The following is a 14,452-nucleotide window of genomic DNA, read 5'->3' as shown; positions in this document are numbered from 1 at the left end:
AAATGAGCATATTCGTGAAAAGGTTAGAGTAGCTCCATAGGAAGATAAGATTAGATAGAGTCGCCTTAGATGATTTGGTTACATAAAACGGCGGCCTTCTGATGATCCGATTAGGAGAGTAGATGTATTAGATCTGGTTTATGTTAAATGACATAGGTAGAGGTAGACCTAAAAATACTTGGTTAGAACATATTAGAAATGACATTTCTTTATTAGATTTAAATGAAAATTTCACCCTTAAGTCTTAACATGACACAATGGAGAAGAATAATTCATATAGTTGACCCCACGTAGTGGAATAAAGGCTTAATTTGTTGTTGTTATTGTATAATTCAATTTTGTGGTGAAATATGTTGTGCATGATCTTTGTTTGACCTTGTATGAAAGATTGTTGGTAATTTGATTGTTTCCTTAAGTTGGATTTAGTACTAGTAGCAAGGAAATTGAAATAATAGGTCTTAATACTTACAAGTAAGAGACTAATTCATTTGAAGTAAAATGGGTGTAAAGTATTCTAAATGCGGGGCTGTGAAAATAATGGTGTTTGGTATAAAACAAAAGAAATGCAGAGAAATGTTTTGAAGTATTTAGAATTCACACTCTAGTTCAGTTTTAATGTATCTGAAAATCATTACATTTTGTTGGGTTTCAAATACATTAAAAATTATCTATCATTAAGACCGCCCATCACCACCACCACAGACCGACGGCCACAACCATTATTGGGCTTTACACTGCTTTCATTTTATTTCAAGCCAAATAAAAAAATAATAAAGTGTTTTCTCAAAAAAACATAGTACTGGTTAAACAATCAAATTCATACAAAGATTGTGATTTTTATGGGTCTACTACAAGAGGTTAACATGGTCTTCACGGCAATAAATCAAAGTGATTTTGATTCATTTATTATTCAATATTTGTACAAGGAGTGATTTTGACATGTAGGTCTACAACAAGAGGTTCTCCAAAAACATTGTTATATATTTGCTTTTGTATGTTGACAATGGATTCATAGTTCATGACAGCAAGATGGAGATAGCAAAATTAAAAGCAACACTTCACAAGCAATTCTAGATGAAGGATTTGGGTCAGGCTAGATATATTGTTTGGTATAGATATAAAAAAGGACATGGAGAAAGGCTTGTTACAGTTATCCCAAAGCAAATATTTTTGAAAGGTTCTAGAAAATTTTGGAATGTATATTATTATATATATTTCAACTCCTTTCGGTTTGCAATTCAGGCTGAGTCTCACAACCATTAACTTACAAAGATCAAAGATATATGGCTACAATTCCATATATCAATGCAGCTGGCAATTTCATATACTCAACAATGTGTATTATACCAAATATAGCTTATGTAATCATATGATATGCAAACATATGGTTAAATTAGAATGTAAACATTGGAGAGTTTTCAAGTGAATCTTTAAATAGATGAGAGGTTTAGTCGATGCTAGATTAACATGCAAAAGGAAAACTGAAGCAAAGAGCAGATTGTAGGTTTTGTGAATTTGATTATGTAGGGGATCTATACAAAAGTAGATCTTTGGTTGATTATGTCTTCACAGTATACAGGAATACAATGAGCTGGAACGTAAATCTTCAATATGTTGTGGCTAATCAACCACAACGGCAAAATACTAAAAAAATTTACTAAGGATTAAAAAAAATGGCATATACATAAAAGGGATGCTTACAGAGCTTGAGAACAAAGAAATAAAATTGTGATCTTGTATGACAATCAAAGTGCAATTCAGGTAACGAATAATCAAGTATTCCATGAAGACAAAAAGCACATTAACATAAGATAACATTTCATCAGAGATGTTATGACTCAAGGTATTGTGGATTTTCAAAAAAATGCATACAGATAGGAATCTCGGAGACATGCAAACCAAGGTAGTGTTTGAAACTAAATTCTAGCATTGCTTGACTTTTTTTCAAAGTAGATAGAGCTCCTAATTAAGGAGTGTGGAGAAAGACGGGCTTAGCTTGTCTATGATTTTGATTCAAACTAGTGATTGTTAATATCATTTAAATCAAGGTTTAGGACTAGGTTTTAAACCTAATTCTTCATCAATCTTTTACTTCCTATTGTTCATGGTACAACTCATTTTTTATTCATATCAACTAAACTTGTTTTGTGCAGCCTAGTATATTGCCAATTCTTGTTATTATTTTTCTTCTCCATTTATTCCTAAAGGATCAAATTCAAGGAGAGATTGTGACCTAATACTAGAAAGGCATCAAGCAGTTTTTTACTGATTCATCACAATTTTTATTCTTGCCCTTTCCCCTTATACTCAATGCACTAATAGCAAAAAAAAAAATCATGATTTATTAGAACAGCTTAAAATAATTGAGATGCATTTTCAACAAAAAAAATTAGTATATTATATTTGAGAGTTGAATAATAATATGTTGATACATTATAATGATAATCAACAATGAAAATCACATAAACATAAAAGCAACACAAAGGTTCTTAAAATAATAAAGCAAATACAAAAACACTCGAGTCAATGAAGCGAAAAAAATAAACCCTGCACTAAATAAAACCAAATTGATCCTTTAAATCTAAAAACAGCACCTTGATTCTCACCCTTCAACAACAAAAAATCACCGTTACCCCCATTCAAATTACCCGTATTAACAGAAAAAAAAAAAAAAAACGTCCACCGCCCTCCCCCGGGGACACAAAGAGGCAGATCAAGAGGGAAGAAAAGAAATACAAACAACGAGGATATTATAGTCGTGAAGTGATGCTTGCCTTGCCGCTAGCACAACCAAACCCTCCTATCTCGCCGCGCTCTTCGTCGTACTGCCGCGCATCATTCTCAGCATCCTCAAGCGGAAGCTGGACTTGAGCGAGCATGAGGTAGTTAGGCTCATTGTCGGAAGTATGGGTGCCGAGTATCATCTTCTGGACAGAGTAGTCCTTCCCCGGCGGTTCCTCACGGTCCGGTAGCCATTGCACCGTCAGCGACGGCCACTCCAGCGCATGAGTAATCACCAGATCGTAAAGGAACGGCGTGTTCTTCTTCCAGATTTTGTACTCCTCGTTTATCAGCCGCTCCTCGATCTCCCCTCGGAAGTCATCTTCATCCTTGGCCATATTTGTTCCGCTTCACAAGGCCTTTCGAATCGCCGCTCGTCGGCGTCCGAGTGCATATGAGTTTGAAGTTTTCCGACTGCGTTTTATAAAAAACCAGAATCTATGGGAGGTGCGGTTAAGGATTTCGGTGGTTTCTAAGGCAAAGGGCCGCCGGAAACTTAGAAATAAGGGTGGAAACCGCAGGGGGCTTAAGACCCTAGGGTATAATTTTCTAATAAAAATTTCTATCAATAATTGAATAATTTTCAAATCCTAATTAAATATTAAGCATTTTATTTTCTTGATTAAGCTTCAAACATAGTTCGAAGAATCAAATTCAAAGAGTTATTATAGCGAACATAACAAAGTAAATTCAATCTAGTATGAGCCAAATAATGATATAACACGATTCAAAAAAGTTTAAATATAAAATATACAATATGAAGCAATCACAACAAACAAAAAATATGGAACAGATATAACATAGCCTACTAATATTCATAACATATGAAAATAACAAGCATTACATTATTCTACAATAATTCAATGGCATTAGTAATATGAAAATTGAGTTTGTTTCATCTAGAATCTTCTTGCTGTGTTCTTTTTAGAATGAACATCTATTCTAAGCGCATGCAACTAATCATTCTTCTTGTGTATAGAATGTTGAACATAAGCTATAATAACTCACACATCAATCCAAAGTTAATTGTCAATGTATGTTAGCATGGAAGCCGATTACATCAAACTATTACATGTTTGATGTCATCTCTTGCAAATTAGCATCACTGTTAAAATTAATATCAAGGACATGCAATTTAAATTAAATAATATTTAGATGGTCCTTTATACTTCACTAAAAAAGTTTTTTAGTTCTATTTCATTTCTTGAAGAGTCATTTTTGTATTGTATGCCTTAAAAATTATACCAATGTAGTTCTTAGATAGGAATGCACACTATTGATAACATTATTGTAGCTCTCATAAATACCAATTGTAATCAATTTCAATTAATTTTTAGAGAAGAAAGCGCAGGCCCATCTCTCAAAACTAACTTCATTATCAAGGTAAAAAGCTATGAAGTGAATTTTAACTCATATTTTATTAAAGTTTCTAGAAAACTCAACTCCTTTATGAGCCTTAGAATTTAGGTGATACTCCTCATGACAAATATCTGATTTGAACTTCATCGTGATAGTCATTGTTGGATTGTGAGTGCAAGCTCCATGGCGTGCCTGTAGAAAAATAATTGTTAATGCATTAGTGATAATGTTGTGTCTGTTAGAGAAAGAAACCAAAATTTTCACTTTGTACATTACCTTATTAAGCTTGCTCGTTGATTATTGTTTGATTTAACAATTACAAAAATCAAAGGATAAATTTGAATATTGGAATATTTTGTCACTACAATAAACGAAGTAAGTCCATAACATGTATGTAAAGGATATTTCATCCAAAATTAACAATGTGTAGCATGTAATTTTAAATCAATGAGTATGAATACAAAAATAGAAATATGTGTATATGAAATGACCATTATTGTATTATTAGAGATCAATAATTATCCATGGAATTTTGTGTAGTGTAACCAAATAAAATGATAGCTACTAAAATGATGTCTTGAGGGATCCTCTCAAATAGGTGATAGCTTGCTCATGACATTGCTTATCCTTCTCATAGGACAAATAAATATTGTCATCTATCTTCATGTTTGATATGATCATCTTTGTCTTTATGTTAAGATTGGAGGCAATGAGTTTATATTTGTCCTCTAACCATAATTGAGCTAGTTAGTAGTCTTAAAATATTACACCAAAAGTATATTTTGATGTGAGGTTTATTATCTCGAATATACTTATCCATTGCTCTCATTTTTCTTGAGCATGCTCCTAAAGAGCAACTAATGTATCATACATGTTTGATCCCTCCTTAGCAAAGCAACATTGACAAAGATATTATACCAGACACATACTAGATCATTGAGCCGTTGATGCTCGAAATGATTGCATCTTTTTGAGTAAATTTATTCAAAAAAACATTCTAATTTCTTTTGCATCATGATGAAGATTATGTTTAACTTAGAATTCTTATAGCTATTTTCTGCAAGTTTGAAGCACTTGATCCAAATAGCTTCCACCGCTGATCTACATAATGTCAAATTAGAGAGCTTAGTGAATGGATTGATAGCCAATATATTCAAAGTGATTGAGATTGTAATTATATCATTTGATTAATTACATATTCAAATGTTTTACTAACATGTAGGGAGTTTGACTCATTTGAATTTTTCAAAAATATAATTCATTAAAATAAGAGTTGTGAAAGTCTATAAACTAAAGCCTTGTCATAAAAGATTTGAGGTCCAAAGAGGAAAGAACGTCATTTAATGGAGAGTTTTTTTCATTTGAAAACTCAAAAGGGTAAACACACAAAGAGCTCGAGGAAAGAACTAAGCTGAAGAAGAAAAAATGAAGATTGAAATAAAAATACCTTATTTTAAAATACTCGCGTCATTTCATATGTGTAGAATGCAGGTTACTGTTAGTGGAGTCTGATCACCACTTTTACTTTCAGTAGACCCTGGGTTGTATATTAAGTGACACTTTTCACATGGATTTTTTATGTTTATATTCTTATAAATTGATGTTTTTACATTATTTGCGCAGTATAAATTACCTATTTTTCTTAGATTTCTTGCATATGCTTGTGCCTAAAATTTTGTTAGGCTCTTAGAAATAAAAATTCTTCTAGTCGTAATATAAAAATAAGTTTTAGGAATAAAAAACATAAAAGGATATTCACTGTGAGAAAGTAAATCTGATATCGCTTGAGGTCACATGCATATTTTCATATTTCTATCCTTATTGTATGCACTTCCTTGCTCGGGTAGAGTTTAGATAATCTGACCTATAAGGATGAGGTGCTGAACCTGGGAAATCTAATCTTCTAAAAAAATTAATTTTTTAATATTTTTTCACAAATTTTATGCATTCATGATTTATGGTACTTCAACTATCATATATTATGCTAAAAACAACGTAAAATTAAAATTTAATATTATCATCTCTATAAGCATACTACCATTCATCATAAGTACAAGATCACTTAGGATTTTCTCTAGACATCGGCCCTAAATTTCAAAAGCTTAAAAGACAACTGCCCTTCTTTCATAAAAACTGAAAAATATAATTTTAAGATAATTAGGTGGCTTAGCTGGCTTTCCACTCTAGGCAAATATAAGTTTAAAAATTCGTACAATGTGCTTAGAATAGATTTGGGTTATTACTATGTAGTGCCCATCTTAAATCTAAATTTTTAGGCATACTGCAAAGCATAAGTCCTCACCCTCCAAGAATGTAATCCCAGATATTTAATAAAATGACAACTCAAACATAAAATCTTCTCTCTAAAATACTAAAGCCCAATATATGAATGATTGAAGTACTTCTGGGAGGTCTCGAAATCTGAAAGAGCTTTATACTCTTCAACACTTTCGCTTACATAAAGAACTGTTCCAATTTGATGTAATTGAAAGTTCGTTAGGGATGTTAGACCCTATGAACTAGCCCCGAGGCTAACCAAGAGGGGGTGAATTGGTATTTTTTAAAAAAACTTTAAACACAAGAATAAATATCACAAATCAAAGTCACCACAGAAAAATAAGTGTGGAAAATTAAAGTGCGGAAGCAGTAAAAAGAACACAAGGGTTTATAGTGGTTCGGTCAACTTGACCTACGTCCACTCCCCGGAGGTGCCCTCCGAGTATTGCACTACCAACGTGACTCTCCTTTAGCCCCCACAGCTAGGCGGAGAAGCCCTTACAAAAATCTCCTTTTTGCCACCCCCGGCAAGGCAGAGAACCCCACTTCTTTTATTTCCTCCTGAAGCAGGCAGAGAACCTCGATCAATCGCTAAAGCTTACCTCTCCCAACCCTTCCAAGGACAAGAGACTCTAGTGGAAGAAGAAGTGGAACAATGCTTGAAGCAACCCTTGTGAACTCCCTCACAAGCTCCCCCCTCACAAGATCCTCTCTCTCTCTCCCTCTCTCTATCCTTTAGGTTTTCTCAGGTCAAGATATCAGCCAAGGATATTAAAAAATATTGAATAAAAGCTCTTAAATAAAATAGATTCAAAGGAGCTCAATAAATGCAAGTTGCCAACTTGATCATCCAGGACGATAATACTATCGTCCTATACGATCAGTTCAAAACATAGATGATTGGCCAGAACACCGCTCTGAAAATGAACTAGACGATTGAAAATTGGCTTGATCATCCCGGCCGATCTCACGATCGTCCCAGACGATCAGTTCAAATCATAGGAAAATCGTCCAGAGCATCGCCCTGAATTCGAGCTGTCCGATCCTGATCGACATTGCCCTGAATTTGTGTTGGCCGATATTTATCATCAAGGAGCAACTAAGGGTTTTTGAATATATCATCCTAGACGATCTTGTGATCATCCAGGACGATGTGATCGTATCAATTCATCCTTAATTTCTTCCTTGATTGTCGGATCAATTTATGCATAATTGTGCAATATCGTCCAGGTCGATCTAAGATCGTCCTGGCCGATTTCCAAAAATACAGAATACCTAAATTGATTATGGTGGCTATTTTTTTCTATTTTGAGCCTATCGTCCTGGCCGATATAAGTATCGTCCGAGCCGATCGACTAATGACAGCTGCCTTAATTAAGAAATACTGATTAGAGTTTATGTTTTGAACTCGATCGTCCAGGCCGATATAAATATCGTAAGAGTATTATTAGTATATTTAATTTTCATAAGATATGATTAATTGTTAGGGTTTGCTTTATTAGGAACTTATAACCCATATTAAAATAAATCTTATCTTATTCTCATATGATAGAGGAAAAATCTCTGGGAATATAGATGATTAAATAAAAACCTATATTATATTCAAGTTACTTCGTAGAATATTATTTTAATCTTATGAGGTGATATGATTTTATCTTTATTATATTTATAACATAAAAGAAAAAAAGAATTAAACCAACTCCTCTTTCATCCTTAAATACTATTTTAGAATGGCATTTATGTCTAGAATGTTATTCTTTTATTTGTATTAGACTATGAAAGTGAAATATTTCAAAAATCTTTTTTTCGTATATGAATCCATTATAGAATATCATTCAATCTTTTGAGATATCATGCTATTCTCAATGCCCTATTTGATCATGAGAATAGGAGCACCCCAAATTTGTGTGCATTTCAAACTAAAATTTTTATTTTCCCACCCCTATGGATTTACATTACTATGAAATAAATCACACATAAATGATCCATGTAGAATTATATGTGATTAAGTGTGATGTCTAAAAGATTTTTTCTTTAAAAATAGGTGAATAATGTGTAATATTACATATACTAATCACCACTACAAACAAGATGCAAAGTAATAAGTAAAATAAATGTATTTATTTTTTTAATTTCTAATGGTTTACTTTATTATAAAGCAGGAAATCTCACCTAGGGAGGCCCTCCATTATGCCTAAGCAGATTTGGAGAAGAAAAGTTTATAGCTTTTTTAAATAACCTTGTTTTCTCAAGAAAACTAAGGATCAAAATAACTTACAAACTGCAATCATTATTTACTAAAAAACTTTATATTTAGTAACAAGAGGGGACAAAATTAAATAATGTTGTGGACATCATAGGATATGAAATCCCACCTATAATCAAATCAATTTTGTTGCATTCTATTATACAATATAAGGGCTCTACATCAACCTATGATTTCAAGAACTACTCTTCTCTGTTGGCTTACGTGAGTACCACATTAGGGCACTTGAAGGAGTCCTTTCTTGAAAGCTTGTAGACAGTGGCCGGGTACTACTTATTTATAATAGTAATTAAATGATATTTCCAATATAACTATGCTAGATCAAATGGTCTTTTGGTAGAGCCATATTTCACTTATTAAGTAACATAAAGAATCAATGAGATATAAAAATAAAAATTAATGTTAATATTAAGATAATTTAAATATTAGAACCATACATTTAATAAATTGAATTATTTCTCAATTTTCTATCTAACTATATAAATGTGTGTGTGTGTGTGTGTTTGTTTGTGTGTAGTGAGAGTATTCAATTTTGGGAGCCACATTGCTCTTGCACTACTCATATCTCTCCTTCTTCATAGAGTTTTCAACCAACCCTAGCATTCAAGAATTGAAGGAGAATAATAATTTCTCATTAATTGGGTATAGCAGATCAATTACAATGAATCCATTGGTGTATACCTCTTCTTTCATGCATTCGTGTAATCCCAATTCAAATAATTTTATTCTTTTGTCTTTTAAAACCAAAATAATTGTACATCACTCTTACATAATACTTCAAGAGATGGGTTGACAGTCACATCCTTCTCAACCTCACATCCTATAGATATAATGTTAAGGGAGTACTTCCCTATGACCTACATCTCCTCCTCCACCTCTTAATTATTAGCCTCCATAATCCTTAACTTGTGATGCTCTGAGATCTAATAGAAGGATTAAATTCCTAAACCTATTTTTTTTCTCAACCACAATACAAAATAAACCAAAGCTAATTATAATATCCAAAACAATACTAATATATATATAATTTTATTCTTCAAAATTTATATGTAATAGTTCAGCTTACATGAAATTTATACATCAAAAGAAATAATACTGTATTACAAAAAAAAACCCCTCAAAAGTTTGGATCCTACCACTCTTTCCCTAATCAAATCTATTCAGCTTGGCCTTTTCCATTTCTTGAAAAAAAAAACCCATAGGGTTAGCATAATGAGTTTAGTAGACTTCTTTCACATTCTTATCACAGATGTCAATATCCATTAAAATATCAATAATAATTTCTTCAAATATTCAGTTAATCAGTAAAGTATAACTTAAAAGCTATACAAAAATTAAATTTTTTAAATTTATCATATAGTACTTGATTTTAGAGTCATTACTTATACTTTTATAGATAAACTTCATAGAGGTGTTAAAGATATCAAAATATATTTGCTATCAAAGTATCACTTACACTTAAACTTTATTGATTTATCAAAATATACACAAAAATTTTAGAGTCACAAAAGATGTTCAGAATATCACTTCTACTAAATTTATAAAATTTCTAGAATATGAAATACATGAATATGATGCACATGTCTTGATGTCTTCTTATAATTCCTCTTTCACTTATAACTCCCTTTTTACCTCTAACACCTGCATACAATAAGTTGGGCCATAAACAAAATAGAGTAACCTCCTACATCCACATTCAACAAGTGGGATAAAAATCCCTCCAATATCTACACAAGGTATATGGGGCAAGAAGTAATAACAAAACATATATGGCCCTTATATCATTTTAAAGAGCGCATTTATAACATTAAATATTTAAAAACGTCTCTAATGCCATGCAATAAATTAAGCAATTTGAATGCTATAGCAGATAATTATAACTTTAAATATGAGCATGATAATTTGTGAGCTACCATAATTATTAAAGTAGGATAATATTGCATGTGTAGAACTTTCCATACTTGATATTTCTTTTTTCAATTATAATTTTAAAATAACATTTAGAGCAACATTTTAAGACTTTATAGAATTATTAGGATTCACAAGAAATGTCTCATTTATTAGATATATATAAAAAATCACAAAGAAAACTAATTGGTAAAAATTTAACTTCTTATAGTAAAAATACTAGACTATAATATATAAAAAGTTACATAGTGAAAACATCATAAACCTTAAGAAAAATATTTTTTATCCATGTCTTTTTATATAATTAATGGAATTGAAATTCAAGTTCGGTATTTAGAAGTCTACCTTGTGTTCAATGATTTCCTTAATTAACCCAACTGATAAAAATTCTAAACTATGGCCTCTGAACCCCTCTCTTCTCTTTCTCTCTCCTCCTTCTTATCTCTCCCTTTTCTCTTCTACTCTGAGATTTTAAGGAAATGGGGTGTAGGGAAAATAAAATGGATTAGGTCATTTTTTATATAAAGTATTATTTTTGATCTAGCACTACAATTCCCACTTTTCCAACACCACAAAGTTCCCATAGAATATTCTTGAGGTTCCTAGATTCCTCAAACTCATGAGTTGAGCATCACTGCACTATTCCAATTCTCCCTCTCAAATAGAGAGGATAATGCTATTGGCACTCCTAGCGTCATGACACTCCAAGGGCTTCTTTGTCCGTAGGTTCTCTCTTCCCCATTTCACTTCTTACACCTACAGGTTTGATTGGGTTGCACTTCAACTTCATCTTTGGGGACTTTCTATTGTACATTTGATACTCACTTTCTTAACACTAATATATAGAACACATTGTGGATATTCTTTAAGCAGATTTCTAATTCTTTCAATTACTTCAAATGGTACTATATACCTAAGACTCAACTTTTTATCTCTTCTAAATCTTCTTACACCCTTTATTGCACTAACTTTTAAGAATACAAAATCACCAATCTTAAACTAAATAGACTTACATTTTAGATCAAAATATTTCTTCTATCAATCATGAGCTGCTTCTAACCTCTTTCTAATTAATTTGATCTTCTGTGTAGCATTATCTACTAGCATAGACATAATCAATTATTTTCTCCTACTTCAGTCTAGGTCAATGACATTATATACTTTCTTCCATATAAAGCTTCATATAGGGTCATATCAATACTTGCTAAAAAACTACTATTATAAGCTAATTTAATCAAGGGATATGATGATCCTAGCTTTCTCAAAAATCTAGGACACAATCTCAAAAGATCTTCTAACACCTAAATCAGTCACTTTGACTTCCTATCCGTCTGAGGAAGAAAGGTTGTATTAAAATTTAACTTCTATCCCAAACCTACATAAATACCCTTCCACATCATGGAAGTAAATATACCATCACAGTTAATATAATTGTTGGATTACAATGACAACCCAAGAGGGAGGTGAATTGAATTTTAATATATTTTTATTTAAAAAATAATTAAAATAACTCTAATGATATTTGGAAAGAAAATAAATAAACACACAAATTTTTATGTAAATGATAAAAAAAAATAAATGAAAGAAAAGAAAATGACAAAAACAATATGTTTATGTGGTTCGGCCCAGATTCCAATCTTGCCTGCATCCACACAAGCCAACTCTAAGTCTAGAATCCATTAATCTTAGGTTTGCCTTGCAAACCTCATTTTTTAAATCAAAGAAGTCATTTATAATCTAAGTACTCTCTTACACGGGTGAGTATAACCCAATCTAATTATAATTTAAACTTCACTAAGCCAAATAGCTTAGATTAAGAAAACAAAATTGATATAAATGATACACGTTCAAATTATCATGTAAAAAAATGATCAAAATATTTGAGATCTTACAATTTTAATTTCAATAACCTCACTACTTGCAAATATAATAAAAAATTTGCTCACTTTTAGATAAATTTATATCTTGATATAAGTATGAATTATATTTTAAATGCAAAGATTTTTCTTACTGATTTAAAACATAAACTCCTTAAATCATATAAGACTTTTAAAAATGAATTAGACTTGAAATAAAAATCTATGCCAAATAAAAGAAAATAAAATACTTGTTTACTATCTTTAATGATTTAAGTGATTTAACATATACAACTTAATATAACATTCTCAACTAGTGTTTCATAAAATAATAAATATTTTTTTAAAAAATATATGATGAAAATTAGAAGAAGAACAAGTAAATATTTAAAGAAAGAAAACAAACTCAAGAACTCTGAGAGATGTTTCATGATTTAGTGCGTCAAAGCTTTCAAATCAAGAGTTTGATCTTGCAAATATAGAGCTCTTGGATTGAAGGTCAAAGTTTCTCCTCACAAGATTTAGTATATAAGGAATGAAAGAGGAATGAAGAAATGCTGGAGTTTTTTCTTTTTTTTAAGTAACCCTCACAACAAGAGAAAATGAGGTATTAAAAGAGAAATGGTAAGCAAAATCAATTTTGAATAAAATTAATAATATAATATTATGTTATCAACTAATATTATAATATTTGCTAAATAATTTATTTATATAAATAAATATAAGTTTCAAACAGCAATAAAATGGCTAGTCACATGGAATAGAAAAATCTGCACATACATCTAAAATAAGATAAAAAATGGCTACCCAATATATAATATAAAAATTGGATATTGTTTAGAAAATTATTATAAATTTAATTTAGCTCCAAAGTGGGTTATGTAACTTATTAATTTCTATCTACAGAGTTCAAGGATCTAATGAAATAAAAATTACGCCAATTTTCTATCAAAATAAAATCTTTTTTTAGCAAAATAAAACTTATGCCTATTTTAATATATTAAAGATATATTAAAAATTCATATAGAAATATGATATAAATTAGATAAAATTAATTATATGTCAGTAAATTTTTATGAAACAAGTTCAATTTAAAATGAATACATAATAAAATTTTTATCATATAAGCTTATTACTTTTAATTTTCCTATATAAGTAACTTTTTATTGTTGATAAAATTTACATAATCTATGAAGCATATAAAATTTATTTGATAAAGGAATCTTATATCCTTAATTAATAATATTCAAATCATTTTAATAGATATTTAGATTATAAGCAAATCAAATCATGTAAGTAAATATTAATGAACCTCTAAATACTTCTACATTAATATAATAATGTTCAAGCTATATATCTTGGTCCATCTTGAGTTATTTCAGCTTAAATTTTGATTGAATTTGAGTTGTGCAATATACATCTCATATAAGTAATTATCTTGCATATTCATCAAACCATTACACCTAAAATACTTAACACACAAATTAGAACATCTAAGCATATATTTGTTATCATCAAAATTTTTATAATAGATCATGAGGATGAACCATGGTCTAATTCAACTAATTATACTGTATGATTCATATCATATAGTTTGATTTAACATAACTTAAAATCAGGTATTGAACTTATCATATTATGCGATTCATAATTCGTATTATATGATTAATATAATAAAATTAAAAATTAAGGTTCAATTTAAATAACACAATATGATACTTTTCGTATAAATTGTGTGTGAGGCAAGTGAGTAGGCAAAGATATTTTTTCCTGAGAGAGAGAGAGAGAGAGTCCTTTGAAGAGGGAGAGGTGTTTATCCTTACTTATGAGAGTTTAACAATCCACTTGAGAGAGAGAAGGTCAAGTTGAGATGTTGTTCCTTGAGGGAGTCAAGAGTTGTGTGAGGGAGCTCATACGGTTATCCTCGTTGGCTTGCACCTTGGTCCTCTAAGTTATGGTTTTGGAGCACTTAGAGAGGAGTTCTATGAAAAAAGTCTTTGGGTGA

At 30.7% G+C, this 14,452-nt stretch overlaps 1 protein-coding gene across 2 annotated transcripts in view; it reads right to left on the bottom strand.

The window, feature by feature from the left end:
• Positions 1-3,309, bottom strand: part of LOC110097169 (histone-binding protein MSI1) — a 45,171-nt gene extending 41,862 nt beyond the window's left edge. The window contains exon 1 of one of the 2 annotated variants that reach the window (XM_028698883.1): positions 2,775-3,309. In XM_028698883.1, the coding sequence (XP_028554716.1) occupies positions 2,775-3,119 (345 nt within the window). In that variant the 5' untranslated portion in view covers positions 3,120-3,309. The remainder of the gene's footprint in view (positions 1-2,774) is intronic. The other variant, XM_020823419.2, reaches the window with a different exon arrangement.
• Positions 3,310-14,452: the final 11,143 nt, after the last annotated feature.

This window comes from Dendrobium catenatum, unplaced genomic scaffold, assembly GCF_001605985.2.
Source record: "Dendrobium catenatum unplaced genomic scaffold, ASM160598v2 fragScaff_scaffold_1172, whole genome shotgun sequence".
NCBI lineage: Eukaryota > Viridiplantae > Streptophyta > Magnoliopsida > Asparagales > Orchidaceae > Dendrobium > Dendrobium catenatum.
This window is presented reverse-complemented; position numbering and strand designations above follow the sequence as displayed.